Source organism: Leucoraja erinacea, chromosome 15 (assembly GCF_028641065.1).
Source record: "Leucoraja erinacea ecotype New England chromosome 15, Leri_hhj_1, whole genome shotgun sequence".
Classification (NCBI taxonomy): domain Eukaryota; kingdom Metazoa; phylum Chordata; class Chondrichthyes; order Rajiformes; family Rajidae; genus Leucoraja; species Leucoraja erinaceus.
In genome coordinates this window covers 9,539,277-9,560,104 of record NC_073391.1, presented here as the reverse complement: position 1 = coordinate 9,560,104, position 20,828 = coordinate 9,539,277, and the positions used below count along the sequence as shown (strand labels likewise).

General features: G+C 42.8%; 1 protein-coding gene across 2 annotated transcripts in view; it reads left to right on the top strand.

The window, feature by feature from the left end:
- dpysl4 (dihydropyrimidinase like 4) overlaps positions 1-9,927 on the top strand; it is a 50,624-nt gene extending 40,697 nt beyond the window's left edge. For both annotated transcript variants that reach the window (XM_055646658.1, XM_055646659.1), the window contains exons 13-14: positions 2,819-2,984; positions 8,544-9,927. In XM_055646658.1, coding sequence (XP_055502633.1) covers positions 2,819-2,984; positions 8,544-8,635 — 258 coding nt within the window. In that variant the 3' untranslated portion in view covers positions 8,636-9,927. The remainder of the gene's footprint in view (positions 1-2,818; positions 2,985-8,543) is intronic.
- Positions 9,928-20,828: the final 10,901 nt, after the last annotated feature.

Genomic DNA, 20,828 nt, shown 5'->3' with positions numbered 1-20,828 from the left:
TGCGTCCATCTGTGTGGGCACCGCAACGCGCATTACACGATCATCCATACAAACGTACGTTGCAATGGACCCGCAAGGGTTTGGTGTCCAAGAAAACGAACGTTACATTATTACAGAAAACCAAATTATATCCATAAATAGAATGGATTTGGATTATAGATTTGAGCTATATCGATGGCCGATGATTCGTCGGAAGTTTTGATTTGGGATGATTTTTTAGTAAGTAAAATGTCTCTGTAATGGTCGTTGTGGAGCTTCCGGAGGTTGACACGAAGGAATGAAGTTAACGACTCGGTCCGTACGAAAGGTAAACAAGAGACAGTGCGTTGCCAAATTGAAGATTTGCTCAGTTTCTTAGTTTTGATGACCAATTTATGCCCAAAGAATTGTTTTTATTGACTTAAAAAAAGTCGGAAAATGTATCGTAAACGGTCGTTTAATGAAAATTTGTCTGTTACGAAAAATGACTTTTGGTCTTGAAGTTACCTGATTTATATCTGTTTTTTGTAAGGTGTGACATGATGGGTAGACAGTGTATTGGTGCAAAAATCTTAATAATACTCTCGTTCCTCAAAATCTCTCCGGTATTGTAAAAAGACACATATACCCACCACCCACCTTAAACCTATGTCCTCAGATTCTTGATTCCCTTACTCTAAGTAAAAGACTATATGCATTCACCCTATCTATTCCTCTCATTATCTAATACACTACTATAAGATCATCCCTCATCCTCCTGCACTCCAAGAAATAAAGTCTTAGCCTGCCCAACATCTCACTATAGCTCAGGCCCTCGAGTCCTGTCAACATCCTCGTAAATGTTCTCTGTACTCTTTCCAACTTAACACCAACTTAATACCAGGGTGACCAAAACTGAATGCAATACTTAAAATGTGCCAACGTTTGTACAATTGTAACATAACATCCCATCTTCTATACACAATACCTTGTCTGATGAAAGCTAGTGGACAGAAAGCCTTCTTGACCACTCTATCTACCTGTGGCACCATTTCGAGATGTGAGGGATCTGTGTACCTGCACTCCTAGATCCCTCTGCTCTACAACACTGCCAGACCCCGTCATTCACTGTGAAGGTCCTGCCCTGGTTTGACTTCCCAAAGTTCAACACCTCGCACTTATCTGTATTAAACTCCATTAACCATTCCTCAGCCCACTTGCCCAACTGATCAAGATCCTGCTGTAATTTTTGATAACCATCTTGGCTATCGATGATACCACCCACTTTAGTGACATCTGCAAACTTGCTAATCATGTCTTCTCCATTCACATCCAAATATTTGCAATAAACCACAAAGAGCAATGGGCCCAGCACTGATCCCAGAATCACACCTCTGGTCACCGTCCCCCATTCCAAAAAAATAACCTTCCACCATTCCCCTTTGCTTCCTTCCATGAAGCCAATTCTCTATCCAGTCAGCTAGCTCCTTCTGGATCCCATGAGATCTAACTTTCCAGAGCAGCCTACCATGCTGACCATCGCTAATCAGCCCCTATCTCTCCAAATGCATATATATCCTAATCCTCTCTGGTAACTGCCTACTAGAAATGTTAGGCTTCCTTGGCTTCTCCTCACAGCCCTTCTTAAATGGAGCACATTCGCTACACTCCAATCTTCCGGTACCTCGCCCATGTATAATGATGATTTGTATATTCAGTCAGGGCACCCTCAATTGCTCCTCCGGCTTCCCACAGTCTCTCCGGATATATCTGATCAAGCCCAGGAGATTCATCTAACTTCATAGATAGGATGTTCAGCACCTCCTTGACCATAATGCAGAATCTTCTCAAGACATCCCTAGTAACTGACCTAAGTTCCCTGGTCTTCATTAACATTCTCCACGGTAAAAACAGAGGAGAAATACTAAATGAGGACCTTGCCCATCTCCTGTAACTCCAGCCACACAGGACTGCTTTCTAGTTATTTCTAGTTATCTCTAGTTACCCTCTTTCTCTTAATTTACGTAAAATCTCTATGGATTTTCCTTGATATTATCTGCCAGAACTATCTCCGACCACTCTTTGCCCTCTTTAATGTATCCTTAAGTTTGCTTCTCAGTTTGTGAAACTCCTCACGGATGCCACCCTACACTTGATGCCACCTGCCTAGACCTTTCCCACGCTTCCTTTTTCCCGACCAGAACCTCAATTTCTCTCGTCATCCAAACTTTGTTACTCCAACCTGCCTTGCCCTTTAGTCTAGCAGAAACATGCATGCCCTGAACTCTTGCTATCACACTTTTAAAATCATGCCTCTTTCTGGACATTCCTTTGCCTGCAAAGAACTTACTCCAATCAAAATGAACAAGTTCCGGTGCATTTCTATTACCCAAATTGTTATAAGGCGAGGAAACATTGTGCAGGGAAATTCAGGAAGGGACATCCATCATTGATTGGAAGTAGAATCTCATGAATCAACGAATCAAGCTTGACTCTTGTCATGAGATCATGAGATCATGTCTGGAAGATCACTCCTCTCAGAGACAGCGTCCTCTCAGTCAGCTCCGCCAACTCACCATTCATCCGAAGATCCACCTCATTGAAGGCAGAGCTATCTCATACCAGCACACACATATATTAAAAGTGATACATTTTCATGGAAACGCCATGCATAATGCAGTTAATTGAAGAAATAAATACCATTTTGTTTTGAATGGCTAGAAACATATATTCCTGAAAGAAAATCTAAATTATCCTGAACCATATTAAGATTTTGCATGTTAGTTATTATATTTGGGTAAGATCACATTATTACTTGCTGCTCAATAGACCAGTATCAAAACGTGATTATTTTTTATAGCTGGCTGAAATCCGAGGTGTTCCAAGAGGGATATATGATGGTCCTGTCCAAGATGTTACTGTGGTTCCCAGAGCCATGACACCAATTCCATCTGCTCGGATGTCTCCAGCTAAACAACCTGTTCAGCCTCCACGAAACCTTCACCAATCTGGGTTCACTCTGGCTGGTAGGTAAAACAAATGATTGATTAAATGTATAGTTTAAATCCTCACAGGTCATGAGATGAGATGAACTTGATTGAAGTCACTTTGATCCCATTATCAATAAGAATATAGATTATAAGAGCTTGGAAGGTATGTAAATAGGAAGGTTGTAGAGAAAGTAAAATCTGGAGTCTCAAAGGGGGAGTCAAGGAAAGTTATACTTTGCGATAAGAAGATAGGGGCATTAATCAAATGTTTAGTATCAGTCTTCATCATAGAAGAGACTATATATATTCCTGATATAGTGAAGCATTACGAGACTAAGGACATAAGAGTAAGGACATAAGTAAAGCATTTAATGTTAATAAAGAAGGAATTTTCAAGAAATGAGTACAATTATAAGCCAACAGATGTTCTGAATGTAATCTTCCAATGTTGTAATCTTCCAATGTACACTGGTGATTATGTGCAGTCACAGGGATTTTTCGAGATTTCCTCTGTCTAGTAACAGGCATGTGGATAACAGCGTAGCAAATGTAACACTGTTTTCAAAATGGGAAAGAGAGAAATAAATAAATGTGAAATTGCAAATAATTTAACCTGACCTCAGTTGTCCAGCAAAAATATGGAATCCATTATAAAGAAAGTGATAACAGGGCATTTTAGCATAACATGATTACAGAGAGTTCACAAAATCTATGGAAAGGAATGGGGGTGTACGGAAATACTATATTGTTTATGGTATTGTATTCATGGAATGTAAAATATCCATCCACTTGATCAAATGGATGTAATTAATTTGATGGCAGTGTTTAAAGAGCAAGGGGGATTTCCTGGTTATCAATTTTGCTTTAACCTGGATTACAAAAAGAGGCTTTCAGGTCACTTATTGCATTTAATTGGAACTTACAAACCTAGAAATAGTATTGTAGTCTCTCTGTTTTTAGTGCAAGGCAGTCCAGTCTCAACATGCAGAGTACATAATATCCAGGTGAAATGAATTCAGATGTGAAATTGGTCTGTGTTTCCAGGTGTTTCTTGCAGTAGGCATGCCTAATATCCTCCCAGTATCAGGTGCATACCAAATGATGACATTACTTGCCCGACACTCGCGTGCACACATGCCAGTGTATGTCGGAGTCAAACACTCCACAATAAGATTGTCATAGAAAACAAAGCAGAATTAGGAATATAAAAAGCAAAGAAATACCAATCAAGATCAACAAGGTACATGCCAGGAAGAAGGTCCTGTGGATGAGAAGACTTGATGGCCTGGCAGGCCCTCTGTAGGAGCTTGGCATGGGTGGCTACAATAATCTTCTCCCTGTGAGCTGGAGCAATGCCGACACAGATGACTGTATGTGGAGGGGGCGTACACAAGGTGCCACACATAGACCATGTTGCTGGAAGCTTTCAACATAAGCGGAGTTGGGAACCATTGTTCAACGAGGAGGACTTTGTGCAGTATTTATCCAGGTAGTTGGTCACGTTGTGCAGGAAGGAACTGCAGATGCTGGTTGACATCAAAGATAGACACAAAACGCTGGAGTAACTTGGCAGGTCAGGCAGCAACTCTGGAGAGAAGGAATGGGTGACGTTTCAGGTCAAGGCCCTTCTTCAGATTGGCTGAAGAAAGGTATCAACGCAAAACACCACATTCCTCCTCTCAAGAGGTGTTGCCTGACCCGCGGATGTACTCCAGCGTTTTTTTTGTATATTTTTTTATCACTTTTATTGGTGTTAAGGATTAATACACCTATATCTTATCACTTATTGTACCACTTTTTTTGCCTTTAAAAAAGAAAAATAAAAGTTAGTAAGGAAAGTATGTTTCTTTTGTTAGGAGGATCCCCTTGCCTCCTTTAGCGAAGGAAGTCAAGAAAAAAGAAATAAGACCCTGCAAGAAAAGAAAAAAAAAAGAAGAAAGGAAAATCAATCGCTCTATTGTAACACAAAACTCCGCAAAAAAGGATATACCAACCGTGTTTTTATTAAAAATTTATTTTATACCCCCTTACTCCATCGTTTTGTGTGTATATTAGTTGATCACTTTGTTGGTGTTAAGGATTGACCTACGGGTCCCTTAGTTTGCCTTGAGAAATGGTAGTTTGTATGTTTCTTTTAAGGATCCCCTTGCCTCCTTTGCCTCACCCTGCATCCTCCCACCCAAACTGGGAAATGGCATTGTGGAAGATGAACAGGAATATCCCCTGATAGTCGCAGCCTTCCTCTTGCTCCAACTACTCTACAGGTTCTAAATAAAGACTCTCAGGCTCCAGGTTTCCTTGCCTTACTTCATTTAGGATCAGTTTTTATCTTTGACATGTCTTCACAATGAAGCCTACAAACCTGATGAGTATGGAATCAGAAAGTGCCAGAAATACTCAGCAAGACAGGCAGCATCTTTGGAAAGATAATTATATATCCACTTTGGTGGCAAGAACAGGAAGGCAGATTATTATCTGGATGGTGTCAGATTAGGAAAAGGGGAGGTGCAATGAGACAGACAATGTACAGCAGGAAGTGAAGAAAGCCAATTGTTGGCCTTCATTGCGAGAGGATTTTAGTTTAGGAACAAGGAGGTCCTACTGCAGTTGAGACCTGGTGAGACCGCACCTGGAGTATTGTGTGCAATTTTGGTCTCCTAATTTGAGGAACGGCATCCTTGCTATTAAGGCAGTGCAGCGTAGGTTCATGAGGTTATTCCTGGGATGGCGGGACTGTCATATGAGGAAAGATTGGAAAAGCTGGGCTTGTATTCATTGGAATTTAGAAGAATGAGAGGGGATCTTATAGAAACATATAAAATGATAAAAGGACTGGACCAGCCAGATGCAGGAAAAATGTTCTCAATGTTGGGGGAGTCCAGAACCAGGAGCCACAGTCTAATGGGCCTGTCCCACTTAAGCGACTTTTTCGGCGATTTCCAGCACCCATCATAGGTTGTTGCAGGTCTCCGAAAATGTTCAACATGTTGAAAATCCAGCGGCGACCAGGAAGACGCCACAACTCTTTGGGTGACTGAGGAGACCACTCACGACCATACAGATGACACCCAGGCGACATGTAGGTGAATGGTCGTGAATAGTCGATCAAAAAGTCGTACCTTGTTCTCGTCACCGCTGGATTTTCAACATGTTGAAAGTTTCCGGCGACCTGCTGCAACTATGACGGGTGCCGGCAAGTCGCAGAAAAAAATCGGGTAAGTGAAACAGGCCCATAAGAATAAACGGGAGGCCATTTAAAACTGAGATGTGAAAAAACGTATTCACCCAGAGAGTTGTGAAATTGCGGAATTCACTGCCACTGAAGGCAGTAGAGGCCAATTCACTGGATGAATTTGAAAGAGAGCTTGATAGAGCTCTTGGGGCTAGCGGAATCGAGGAATATGGGGAGAAGGCAGGCACGGGTTACTGATTGTGGATGATCAGCCATGATCACAATGAATGGCGGTGCTGACTCGAAGGGCCAAATGGCCTCCTCCTGCACCTATTTTCCATGTTGCTATGTTTCTATCGGCGTTTGGGAAAGTAGGGACTGTTTAGAGATAGTCGTCACAGATTTGTGTGTGGGAGATTGTGTCTCATGGATGTGATTGCATTTTTTTTAAGATGACCAAAAAGATTGATGAAGGCGAGGCAGAGGACCTTGTCTACATTTTCTTTACAAGGCTTTTGACAAGTTCCTGCAATATAGGCTGGTCTCGAAGGTTAGATCATATGGGGTCTGGCCAGTTGGATACAAAATTGGCTAGGTGGTGGAAGGACCCAGAGAGTGATAATGGAGGCAGCTTTTCAGGTTGTAGATCCGACCAGTGGTGTAAGTAAGTAAGTAAGTTTATTGGCCAAGTATTCACATACAAGGAATTTGCCTTGGTGCTCTGCCCACAAGTAACAACATGACATACAGTGACAGTTACGAATGACTCAGAAAAAACTAAACATTAATAATAATAAAACATTCATTATAAAACACCATTGATCAAGCATTTGAACCAACAAAATACCAGATCAAAGGGAGGCTACAGACTTTTGGCTGTTGAGTAGAGCAACTACTCGTGGATAAAAACTGTTTATATGTCTGGCTGTGGCAGCTTTGACAATCCGGAGTCGCCTTCCAGAGGGAAGTGATTCAAAGAGTTTGTGGCCAGGGTGAGAGGGGTCAGAGATGATCTTGCCCGCTCGCTTCCTGCCCCTTGCAGTGTACAGTGTGCTGCAGGGATCAATGCTTGGCCCGCTGTTGTTTGTCATCTCTGCAATTTGGATGTCAATGTAGGTGATGTGATTATTAAGTTGCGGATTAATTAAAATTGGTGATGTAGTGAAGATGGTTGTCTGAGGTTACAATGTGATCTGAATCAACCTGGAAACTGGGCAAAGGAATGGCAGATGGAATTTAACTCAGGCAAGTACAAAGTGATGCATTTTGGAAAGATAAATCAGGGCAGGTCAAACACAGTGAATGGAAAGGCATTGGAGAGTGTTGTCGAAAAGAGAGATCTAGGGGTACAATTACAGAGTTCCCTGAAAGTGGTGACACAGGAAGACAAGGTTAGTCAGAATGCATATGACATGCTTGCCTTCATTGGGCAGGCATAGAGTAAAAAAAGTGGTCCATCATGTTACAGCTGTACAGACAGTAGTGAGACTGTACTTGGAATATTGTAGGAATCACACATAGGGTGGTGTGTATATGGAACAAGCTGCCTGAGGAAGTTGTAGAGGCATGTACAATTACAATGTTTAAAAGATATTTGGACATGTATATGGATAGAAAAGATTTAGTGAGATATGGTCTAAACATAAGCAATTGGGATTAGTTCATGTGGGCATCTAGGCTGGCATGAACAAGCTGATCTGAAGAGCTTGTATAACTTTGTGACTAAAATATTGTCCTCAAGGCTGCATGGTGCTCAGATGGAAGATGAGATGTTATTCCTCAAAATGCATTGGGTTCACTGCAGCAGCACACAGACAGCTGGGTCAGAGTGGAACTGGGATGATGAATTACAGTGGCAGGCAACAGGAAAGTCATGACACTAAGTGCTGGAGTAACGCAGCGGGTCAGGCAGCATCACTGGAGAACATGTATAGGTGACATTTCAAGTCGAGAACCTTCTTCAGACTGATGGAAGGGTGAAGAAGGGTCCCGATCTGAATCGTCACCTATCCATGTTCTCCAAAGATGCAGCCTGACCCTCTGAGTTACTCCAGCACTTTGTGTCCTTTTGTGCAAACCGGCATCTGCGGTTCCTTGTTTCAACAAGAAAGTCAGGTTTGCTCTGCAGACTCAATGCAAATGCTCTTCAAAGTGTTCATCGAATTTATGTTTAGTTTTTCCAATGTAGATAAGGCTACATTGCAAACATCGAACACAGCACAATAGATCAGAAGTCCAAATGGTTCAGTGTTTCACCTGGAGAGATTGTTATATTATTGAAAAGAAGGTGAAAGGATGGGGCGTTGCATCACCTGCAAATGCTTATATTTGAAAATGAATTTTGAAAATCAATGATGAAGCCATTCTCTTAGAAAATGCTGCAACATCACATCACAAATTGTGTTGCCTTGTGTCTCTTCCAGGTTCCCAGGCCGATGACCACATTCCTCGCCGTCCCACCCAGCGCATCAGTGCACCCCCTGGTGGCCGTTCAAACATTACAACTCTGGGCTGAATTTCATCCTGATGAATCTGATTGAAGTGATAATCTCAGAGCCCTAATATTGCTGCAGGTTTTGTCATCTGAGGCTCAGATATATCCTAACAAGCAGCAGAGTGCAGTACAGTATTTTCTGCAAAAGATGGTCATGGCGTCATTGCCTTTAGCTGATAAATGATGCATTTGTAAACTTTTTGATCTGCCAAATAATTCAAGAGGTACCGTTTTTGTATTGTAAAAAACCCCATTAATTTATATTAATATTTGATTTAATTGGGATGTAATACACATTGAGACAACTATTGTTTCACCATTGTGACTATGTAAAGTTGTATTTGTGTTCATTTGAAAGCATGATAGTGATATTGAAGGTAATGTGACATTTACTTTGTATTTCCACAGGAATGTGACAGTATAAAACAATGTAACACACACACATCGGTTGTAAAGATTTAAAAATATTTGAATAACTTTCTACAGCCACTTGCCAGAAGTAACTTAAACTACAGAGGTGCAGGCTGATATTTCTTAGGTATGCACTGCTACAGGGTAATCATTCAAAGTTTTTGACAATTAGCAAGACTACATTATAGTGAACCAAAAAGGTATAATTTTCCTGACACATTATGTAAAGGTGCATTTTTATGTTTTAACTTTTAACATAGCTGTGGAAATGTGTTAAGTGTTGTTGGTGATGACCTAGTAATATTGGAATGGCTGCATTTGAGAAGAGGTATTGGGCTACCTGTTTCACCCTATTACTCTGGGCAGTGAATTGACAAGATTAAATCATGCAGTCATCTAGAGCCTTGTCTGTTTTCATTCCCTTGTAAATGATGGCAATGAAAATCAAAGGTCTTCAGTGATAATCTGCCCAAAGAAAGAAGGTGAAACTTAGTCCCAGTGTATCTGAATTGCTTCTGCTTGCCGTACCATTCCGTTGCTTTCCACCTGTACTGGAAACCATTGTGCATAAAATAAGACTGTGTTACCGCTGACTTGGCTTAGTGTATTAAAGTAATCATTTTTAGTTTACTGAACCAGCCAACCGTATAATTCCAGTTAGTGCCAGTGCAAGTGAAGTAAATGTTGTACTGATTTACTCAATAGAAAAGTCCGGCTCTCTGTCTTTTGCTAGCCTTAATAAGTTGGATTTCACACAGAGATCCAGAAACTTCAAAATATTGGTCTTTGTACAAAGCAAATTGTAATTCCTTTAAATGCCAGTGCTGTTGTATGTTTAACATGTTTTTGCTTGAATGTCATTAAGATAAATTAAAAATTTGGGAAGGATTAAATAGTTGAAATATGTTGTGCAGACTTCATTTTTAACTCTTAGCTGATTTTTGACTTTAGTGAGTTGACTGTTTTATAATTTTTATAATTGTTACTTGACCAATCTGTGGTGCTAACGTAGCTTGGAACAAAAACAAAAAAATTATGTTAGACAACTTGAAGAAACAGTATTAACCTTTGAATGCCACACTGTCTAAATACTCCACAACATCTTCTCAAATGCCAGTCATCTTATTATGGTAAACGTAATCTGCTATGTAGTGAACTGCATTCAATTCAAACAAATGTGTTTTACTCCAGTCTTATACTTCAATCTGATACTCCAACTCAAATCTGCTTCGAACCAGATTTTCATGTTGATGTCCATCTGCAGTTTATCTGGATTCGATGTGGTGGGCAAAGCTTCCAGCAAAATGATACAGTCAGAGTTACTAATGAATTTTACAGAACATGCAAGGCCTGAAAGCTTTGTACGGTGGCAGTGTTTCAATCTAATAATTCACTTTGTCCAAATAAAATTGTTATGGGAAAAAAATCTGTTCATGATTCTGATTTGTACAAACATCAAAGAGACATTGCAAGAACAATAATGAGGAACTTTAACAACTAAAGTGTCTTTGGGCTACGACTGGCACAGATGTTATCATTCTAAACAGATGAAATGTCAAGGGGCGTCAGAGAAGGGCTAATCCCATTTGCACTCGGGAACCAAAATGGTAACATAAATATTTCATTCATCTTGTTTAAGTTTCTCTGTCCGACTATGTTTTTTTTAAACACCCTTTATTTGTAAAATTACATAGCTTAGTAATAATTATACAGTTAGTTAAGCTAGACTTGCAATATTTTTATTCATTGTACCAAGCTTATCAATATGTCAACATGTTTCCTAGTATTTCATTCTCAACGACTGAATCGGTGAAATGATTGAGAGTCGAAGCGCAGGGCCCAGCCCCCCCAGGGTTAAATGGTTGGAGGACCCAGCAAGATGGTCTAGCACTCAGAGCTTTTGCAGCGTTGCACTCTGAGCTTCAGAATGGTCCTCATTACATACCTCTCCACAGAGGCATGTGCTCGCCAGCATTCAGTTTCAGATATCTCGGACCAGAAGACCAGCGAGTGTCAAGCAGATTAAAGTGCTCCTTTCAACACGATCATTATTCTCCACCAGTGGTCGGGTCAATATTTATCTCAGTCCGTTTCTCTGGGAACAGCCCATAGAGCACAGAAAGAGGTCTGGGTAAAGCAGCTGTGCCCATTCTTGATCATCTTGGCAAATGCACAGTCTGTAAGGAGCTCTATGACCATCTCACCTGCACCACGGGTCCAGCAGTGTATGAAGGATGTGATGGCTGGGCCCTTCTCACCATTTGTGTGAGAGTTCCGGTGATGAAGCATTCTGCCTGCTTAGGGAACCAGGCAACAGGAGCTACCATCTCCTTCTCCAGCAGAGTTTCCTGGACACTCCATGTGCACCACCGCCTGCTTGACTTGTGGTCAAAGATGCTTTTCTGCAGGAACATTTCTATAAGGGAGAGGTGGTGAGGGAGGCATGGTCCAACTGAAGGGAACATTTTGCTATAACAAGGCCAAGTGCATCGTTTGCTACACCAGGGACAGGTAGAACACGACCATATTGTTATGCTTGATATAGCCACATATAAAAGCTTCAATATGGAGTTTATGTTGGGCACAGATTGTCCTCATTTCTCTGCAGACCTAAACATCACATCACTAAGGACATATCCAGGAGTGAAATGTCTCTACAACTCCACTTGTAGATCAGAAGGAGTATATTTAACCCTTCGCCATCCGTTCTAATTCCTCTCTCGGTTGTCAGCAGTCTGCTTCCTTTCACGATGGGAACCCCATCATAAGCATGATCACCCACACATCCCCACGATTCAGAAACACTTGTGGCTGATTAGAAGCCAAGTCTGTCAAAAAGCTGCTGAGGAGCACCTGCCAATGACAAAAGACATACAGTGCATTCAGAAAGTATTCAGACCCCTTCACTTTTTCCACATTTTGTTACGTTACAGACTTATTTTAAAATGGATTAAACTCTTTTTTTTAAAATCATCAATCTACACACAATACCACAGAATGAAGAAGCAAAAACAGGTGTTTAAAATTTTTGCAAAGTAATTAAAAATAAATAACTAAAATATCACATTTACAAAAGTATTCAGACCCTTTGCTATGACACTCAAAATTGAGCTTAGGTTCATCCTGTTTCAATTGATTATCCTTGAGAGGTTTCTACAACTTGACTGGAGTCCACCAGTGGTAAATTAAATTGATTGGTCATGATTTGGAAAGGCACACACCTGTCTATATAAGGTCCCACAGTTGACAGAGCATGTCAGAGCAAAAACCAAGCCATGAAGACGAAGAAATTGTCCGTAGACCTCTGAGACAGGATTGTGTCGAGCCACAGATCTGGGGACGGGTATAAAACAATTTCTGCAGCATTGCAGGTCCCGAAGAGCACAGTGGGCTCTGTCATTCTTAAATGGAAGAATTTTGGAACCACTTCATAGAGCTGGCCGCCCGGCCAAACTGAGCAGTCGGGGGAGAAGGGCCTTGGTCAGAGAGGTGACCAAGAACTTGATGGTCACTCTGACAGAGCTCCAGAGCCCTCTGTGGAGATGGGAGAACCTTCCAGAAGGACAACTATATCAAGTAAGATGCAATGAAATAGTAAGATTAAATGCATGATGAGCCTGTTGAATGTTTTATCGCTGACCTGCGCTACCTTGTTCAATTAGCCGGGGTGTTGTACGTCTTGGCCGTTGCATCCATGGTCAGCTCCTGAAGCTGGTGTGAGGCCAAGTAATTTATGCTCGCAGCCAGCTCTTCACCCAGCGGCTCTCCGGAGTCTGTTGGGATGGCAAATCTAGCTGCCAGGAATGGGACCTCCGTCTCGTGCCCCTATTACCAACTTGGTAGATGAACTAGGTGGCCGCCCGCTACCCGCACTCCCGCGGTCTTTAGTTGTTTTCGCGACATCACGCCTTGCTCTCAACGTTTTCTCCATGCTTGGACTTGCCTCCTGTAACAAGATTTATCACGCGCAGAAACGACCTCCGACTAAGTTTTACACTTACCTGAGGCTTTTAAAACTTACCGCTGGAGGAGCGCTGCACATCCCAGTCGGTCGCTGCGCCATGCGTCAGATGTAATGACGCGCATGCGGACTGGCGGGGTTCTTCACAGAATCACTCACGTGACTCTAAAGTAAAATGTGATGGACTGCTGTGTTTTATTTCAAGAAATACAAATGAATAGGCATTACCATTTGGATCAATTACCATTTGGATAAATTGATATGTGCTTGACAGCAGAAATTCAGACGTTCTTGAGGAATAAACTCTGAAGATTTCTTTATTGGCCTGGTGTTTAATTTAGATATAGTGTAGAAACATACCCTTTGGCCCACCAAATCTACACCAACCAAATCCTTAGTTCCATATTATCCAGTTTCATATTCTATGGGCAATTTATAGAGGCCAATTAACCTACAGACCTGTGCTTCTTTGGAATGCATGACAAAACTGGAGCACCCTGTGAAAACCCACTTACAAATGCCTTGCAGACAACACATAGTCAGGATCGAACCCAGGTCTCCGACACTGTAAGGCAGCAATGTAAATCATACAGTATTGCTGATTTTGCTGAACCGTGTCTGATTTTGCTGCTGACCTGATCCATAATTCATGTTAGGTTTCCACACCACCACCTGGTGGAATGTGAGCAGCCATGTTAGTTAGTTCAACTTACGACTCGGAGCCTACAGTACTCAATTTGAAGGTCTCTGTATGTATTCTAATTAAAGTACTTGTAATAATATATAATGATTCTGTATCTGGAAGTCAAGGTAATGGAGAATTCCAAGAGATTCAACAGGTCTATTAAGAGTAAAAGGGTGGGTAAAGAGAAGATAGGTCCCCTTAAAAATCAATATGCCTGTATGTGTGTGGAGCCACAGGGGATGGGTGATATTTTTAGTGAATACTGTGAAGATCATTGAAGCTGTAATCGTGAGAAATGAGATGTGATGGGCAATGTAATGAAGTCAATGTATAAATTACCAAAGAGCAGTTATTGGCAGTCTTACCGTATAACTCTTGGATAAATTACTGGATAAATCCCCAGAACCTGACCAAGAACATCCTTGGATCTTATGGGAAACAAGGGAAGGAATTGTGGAGGCCCTTCCAGAAATATCTGCTTTATCTTTAGCAGCAGGTAAAATTCAGAAAGACTGGAGAATGGCTAACGTTGAACTATTATTTAAGGAGAAACCAAAGTATTACAGGCAAGTGAGTCTGGATCCATCAGTGATGGATACGTTAATGTAGGGGCTACTGAGGAATAGTATCTGCCAGTGACTAATTATGTATAGTCAGCACAGATTTTACGAGGGAAATAGTGATTGTCAAACCTGTTGGAGCTTTTCGAAGAAGTAAACAAGAAGATTGATGAGGATGGGGTAGCGGACATTGTCTATGTGAAGTTTAGAAAGGCCTTTTACAATGTCCCACATGACAGTCTCTTCCAGACCTGGGACGGCTCATTGTGGTGCTCAGTCCATGTTATGAAACTAAACTTGACATCTTCTAACATATCTACATTTTGATCGAAATGGCAGCTGAATAGTACATTTGTACAATAAATTAATTTGGCACCTTTATGGCTGTTTAGGCTGCGCTCTAAGTGAATGATAAGCAATGAATGCCTGTCATAACGTCACCAGTAGGTGGGGATAATCCAGCACTGAAATATCACCAAATGTATATTTTAAATCTGAATGGGATTTTTCATTTGATAGCTTCAAATAAAACATATTCCTTCTCAAAGCATGCATTTAGCTCATGAAATCAAGATGCTTATTTCCTTTAGTATTTCTAGTCTTCAAATCCCTTAATGCTGATTTCAATAAAAGCATTTTCAGTGCATGTTGATATTAGGTATATCAGGAGAATTAACAAATATATTTCTCCTAGTAGTTGCCAACAACTTCCATTTTTCTTTAAGAGATAGGATTCCAGTTCAACCCGCTGAATCTATGCCAGTTCACAAAACAATCCATTCCTTTACTATTCGTTTGCACTGTATCCTATTCTCTTCACATTATCATCTACTCCCCGCTGATTCACCTACACACTAGGGGCAATTTATTGTAGCAAATTCTCTGCCAACCAACACATCTTTGGGGTACAGGAATAAACCAGAGCACCTGGAGGAAACCCACACAGTTACTGGGAGAACATGCACATACAACAGGATTAACCATATAACCATATAACAATTACAGCACGGAAACAGGCCATCTCGGCCCTACAAGTCCGTGCCGAACAAATTTTTTTTTCCCCTTAGTCCCACCTGCCTGCACTCATACCATAACCCTCCATTCCCTTCTCATCCATATGCCTATCCAATTTATTTTTAAATGATACCAATGAACCTGCCTCCACCACTTCCACTGGAAGCTCATTCCACACCGCTACCACTCTCTGAGTAAAGAAGTTCCCCCTCATATTACCCCTAAACTTCTGTCCCATTAATTCTGAAGTCATGTCCTCTTGTTTGAATCTTCCCTATTTTCAAAGGGAAAAGCTTGTCCACATCAACTCTGTCTATCCCTCTCATCATTTTAAAGACCTCTATCAAGTCCCCCCTTAACCTTCTGCGCTCCAGAGAATAAAGACCTAACTTATTCAACCTATCTCTGTAACAAGGATTGAACTTTGTCTGCTGGAGTTGTGAGGTAGAATAGAGTCATCGAGTCTTCCAAAGTGGAAACAGGGTCTTCGGCCCAACGTGCCCAAGCCAACCAAACATGCCCCATCTAGTCCCACCTGCCTGCATTTGACCCATATCACTCTAAATCTAAACCTGGGCCTGGAATCATACAGTGTGGAAACATGCCCTTCGGCCGAATGCCAGCACCTACCAACATGTCCCATCTACATTAGTCCCACTTACCTGCATTTGACCCATATCCCTCTAAACCTGTCCTATCCATGTACCTGTCTAATTGTTTCTTAAATGTTGTGATCATCCCTGCCTCAACTACCTCCTCCCGCAGATCGTTCCGTGCACCCACCAAGTTTGGCATGAATAAGCCACCACTCAGATTCCTATATAATCTTTCCCCTTCACCTTAAACCTATGCCCTCTGGTTCTTGCTTCCCCCAATCTGGGCAAAAGACTCTGTACGGCTACCCAATCTATTCCTCTCATAATTTTATGCACCTCTATAAGATCACCCCTCATCCTCCTGCGCTCCAGGGAATTGCCTGCCCAAGGTCTCCCGATAGCTTTGACCCTTGAATCCTGGCAACATCCTTGTATATATTCTCTGCACCATTTCCAATTTAACAGCATCTTTCCTATAACATAGTGCCCAGAACTGATCACAATAGTGCAGCCTCACCAACGTCTTATACAACTTTAGACGACTTCTACATGTCACCTGTGCACTTACCCAATAACATGTGCTCCCCATCTACCCTCTTTGGTTCCTGCTTAATGACATTGTAGTCTACTTTTCCCCAATTAAGTATCTTCTCCCAACATCCAGACGTATCCTATCCTTATTCGAAATAATCTTAAAACTCATGGAGTTGTGATCAACATCTCCAAAATGGTTTTCCACCATAATACCAGTCACCTGGCCAGGCTCGTTTCCTAATACAAGATCCACAATGGTCTTTCCTTGTTAGAATCCAGTATGGTCCTTCCTCGAATCTTGCTTTGCGAGACAGCTAGACAGACATGGGATCCCATTATAACATTGACCCCAGAGTAGGTTGAGAGAAACCCTGACCACTAATGGACACGTGACATATGAGCTTAGTAGTAATTTGAAAACATGGCCAATAATTAGGAGTAACTCAGCATCTCGGTGGGTGATGTTTTGGGACGTGACCCTTCTTCAGACTAAGAGATAAGGAAATGTAAGATGTGAAAATGAGACATAAAAGGGGATGAAGGTAAAGGAATATGTAAAATAAATCATTGTTAGCAAGGAGAAGTTGACAATGAAGCGCACAGAGTTAAAATGTAATCTAAGGGCCAGTTAGACTGTTGGTAGAACTAAGAAAGGAGAGGGATGGAGAGAGGGAAAGCAAGGGTTACTTGAAGTTGGAGTATAGGAATAGGAATATTTTATTGTCACATGTGACTAGGCACAGTGCGATTCTTTGCTGCATACCCAATGTATACAAATAGCGGCTACCTATGGCATTGACAAAGTTATAAATCATGCCGCTCCCACATTTGTTCTGACCCCAGCGGTCCCCCCCCCCGAGTCCCCATTGTTCCCTCCCATTGTCGGTTCCCCCATGCCGAGGCCCCCCGTTGTTCCTCCCCCTATTGTCCATTGTTCTCCCCCCACCCCCCCTCACAATGGTTCCCCCACACCGTGTCCTCTATTGTTCTTTACCCTCCCCCCTCAGGGCAGTCATCCACGCTCTCATCGACCGTCGACCACAGGTTGACCTGCGAGGCATCGTAGCTGCCGCGTGGCTACACCACTGCTGAGGCCCCATCGTCACCACTGCCGCAGCTTCACCGTCGCGAGGCCTCACTGCTGTTGACGTCCCATTTCACCCATCCGTGGTGCTGACCCGGGCCCCAGCTGTAGGCTCTGTCAGCCACTCCGTCAGCGAGGCCCGGCTCCCCCATCCAACCCGCGAGGTCCCTGCCTGGCCCGGGCCCGAGCTTCTACACGGCGATCAGGAAGGCATTGAGACTGCGGTGCCTCGGTAAGGCCTCTGGCCACGTTCCCAGTCCACAGATGAAGCCCGTCGGGAAGCCTTCTGGCCGTTTGGCCCATCGGGATTTTTTTCCTCTTTTTTTCTTTCTCAATATTCTCAATTTTCTCAACATTCATACTACAGGTACTGGGTTATAAGCTGCCCAAGCGAAATATGAGGAGCTGTTCCTCCAATTTGTGATGGGCCTCACTCTGACAGTGGTACAGGCCCAGGACAGAAAGGTCAGTGTGGGAATGGGAGGGGGAGTAAAAGTGTTTAGCAACCGGGAGATCAGGTAGGTTTAGGCAGACTGAGCTGAGGTGTTCAGCAAAACAGTCGCCGAACCTGCGCTTGGTCTCGCCGATATATAGGTCCCTATACTTCCTCCTTTTACACCGTACAAGAATCCCAACAATCTTTTCAGGTGAGGCAGAGGTTTTCTTGCACCTTCTCCATCCTCATATACTGTATCCACTGGTCCAAGTGTGGACCCCTAAATATCGGCGAGACCAAGTGCAGTGTCAGCGATCGATTTGGATGAGAATGTACACGGCATGATATCATAGAGTCGTAGAGTCATTGAAACATAGAGCGTGGATAAAAGCTCCTTTGGCCCAACTTGTCAAACACTAACAACGTGCCCCATCTACACTTGTCTCACCTGCCCATGTTTCACCCATATCCCTCTAAATCTATCCTATCCAAGTACCTGTCTAAATGTCTTTTAAATGTTGCGATAACACCTCCCTCAACTACCTTCTCTGACAGCTCACTCCATGTATTTACCAGCCTTTGTGTAAACAAGTTCTCCTTCAGATTCCTATTAATTCTTTCCACCTTCACCTTAAACCTATGTCCTCTGGTTCTAGGTTCCCCTGCTCTGGGAAGGAGACTGTTCATTTAACCTATCTATTCCTCTCATGATCAATTCGACATCTCTATAGGACCAGCCATTATCCTCATGCGCTCCAAGGAATAACGTCTTAGCCTGCACAACCTCTTCCTATATCTCAGACCCCCGATTCCAGGTAACATCCTCATAAATCTTCACTGCGCGCTTTCCAATTTAACAACATCTTTCCTGTACAGGGTGAATGAAACTGAACCCAATACTCCAAATAAGGCCTCGCCAATGTCTTGTACAATTATGGCGTAACTACACAACTTCCAGACACAATACTCTGATTGATGAAGGCCAATGTGCCAAAATCTTTTTGACCATGCTATCTACCTGTGCTTTAACATCCCATACCACATTCTCTTTTGCCCCTATAGACTGTTCTGTCAGCCCAGTCATGATTCCATAGACTGCTTATTTAAAATATTCCAGTGTGACATTAGTGATGAGCTCAGTGCCAAAGACCCATGTCCCTGACATTCCAGACCTCCCTGACTCCCATTGATGTATGTCCACTTTGTGAACTATAACATAGAACAATACAGCACAGGAACTGGCCCATTGCCCACAATGTCTATGCCGAACATGATGCCAAGACCAACTGTTATCTGCCTGCACATAATTGGTGCAATCTGCCTTCCATTCCCTACATATCCGCATGCCGAACCAAAGGTCTCTCGCTCGCCACCCTCTGTGTCAAAATCTTATCTCCTTTAAACTTTGCCCTTCTCACAATAAATCCATGCCTTCTACTATTTTTTCCATCATGGGAAAAAAGTTCTGGCTGTGTGCCCCATACATGCATGGTTTGGGACCAGTTCCATGCAAGGCGGCAAGAAATTCCAGAGAATTGTGGGCGTACCCCAGACCATCACACAAACCAACCTCCCTTCCATTGAATCCATCTACACTTTACGATGCATAATCAAGGACCGGTTTCACCCCTGGTCAGTCCCTCTTCTCCCCCTCTCTCTCAGGTCTTTGTGGAGGTAAAATATGAGTCTTTGGCTCGATAGTCTTCTGTGAGGCAAGGAGGCTATCAGCAGCAGAGAACGGAAAAAGTTTCAATCAGCTCTGGGAGTATGTCATGTTATTTAATTAGTGATCTGAGTGCCGTGGAAATGGCAGGCAAGTTGTGGCAGTGTGTCTCTTGCAGGATGTGGGAAGTCAGGGACACTGCTGGTGCCTCTGACCACTACACCTGTGGAAATTGTGTCCAGCTGCAGGTCCTGAATGATCGCGTTAGGGAACTGGAGCAGCAGCTGGATGACCTCAGGACCTTCCAGGAAAATGAGAGCTTCCTGGACAGGACCTACAGTGAGGTCATCACACCGAGGTTCTAGGAGTGCCAGGGTCCAGTACGTCTCGGAGCGGCTGCACAACATACTCAAGAAGGAGGGGAGCAGCCGGAGGTTGTTGTGCATGTTGGCACAGACGATTTAGGTAGGAAGGGAAGGAGGTTCTGCAACATGAGTTTAAGTAATTGGGTGAAAAGCTGAAAAGGTGGACCTCCAGGATAGTTATACACAAAATGCTGGAGTAACTCAGCGGGTGAGGCAACATCTATGGAGTGAAGGAATGGGTGACGTTTTGGGTCGAGACCCTTCTTCTGACAGGGTAGTTCTCTCTGGTTTGATTACAGTACCTCGTGCTAGTGAAGGAAAGAACAGAGAGATGAATGTGTGCCTGAAGAGTTGGTGCAGGAGGCAGGGATTTAGATTTCTGGACCATTGGGATCTCTTCTGGGGCAGACGTGACCTTTATTAAAGGGATGGGTTGTACCTTAACTGGAGGGGGACCAACATTCTAGGGGGCAGGTTTGCTAATGCTACATGGGAGTGTTTAAACTAGGTTGGCAGGGGGTGGGATCTCGTGCAGGACAGAAGCACATGAGAGATTAGGAGTTGGTATGGAGGGTGGCGTGGGAAAGGTTAGTGGACAGAATAGGCAGTGAAAGGCGGAGAGCGAGGAAGGAGGGTTGGCTTAAACTGCACGGTATTTTAATGCAAGGGGCTTGACGGGCGAGGCAGATGAGCTTAGGGCGGGGATAGGTACATCTTGTTGATTCTGGTTCTTGCACCCCTCAATCTGGTTCAGCAAAACACTGTCGAATACAGTAGTGTAGTTCTAACCATTAATTCTCCACGGGACTTACTTTCTGCTCCAAGCTCTCTCTAGAATCTCACGGATCGGACAGAGAGTGAGTAAATAACAAAGAACTAGTCACATATTTACACAGAATACAGAA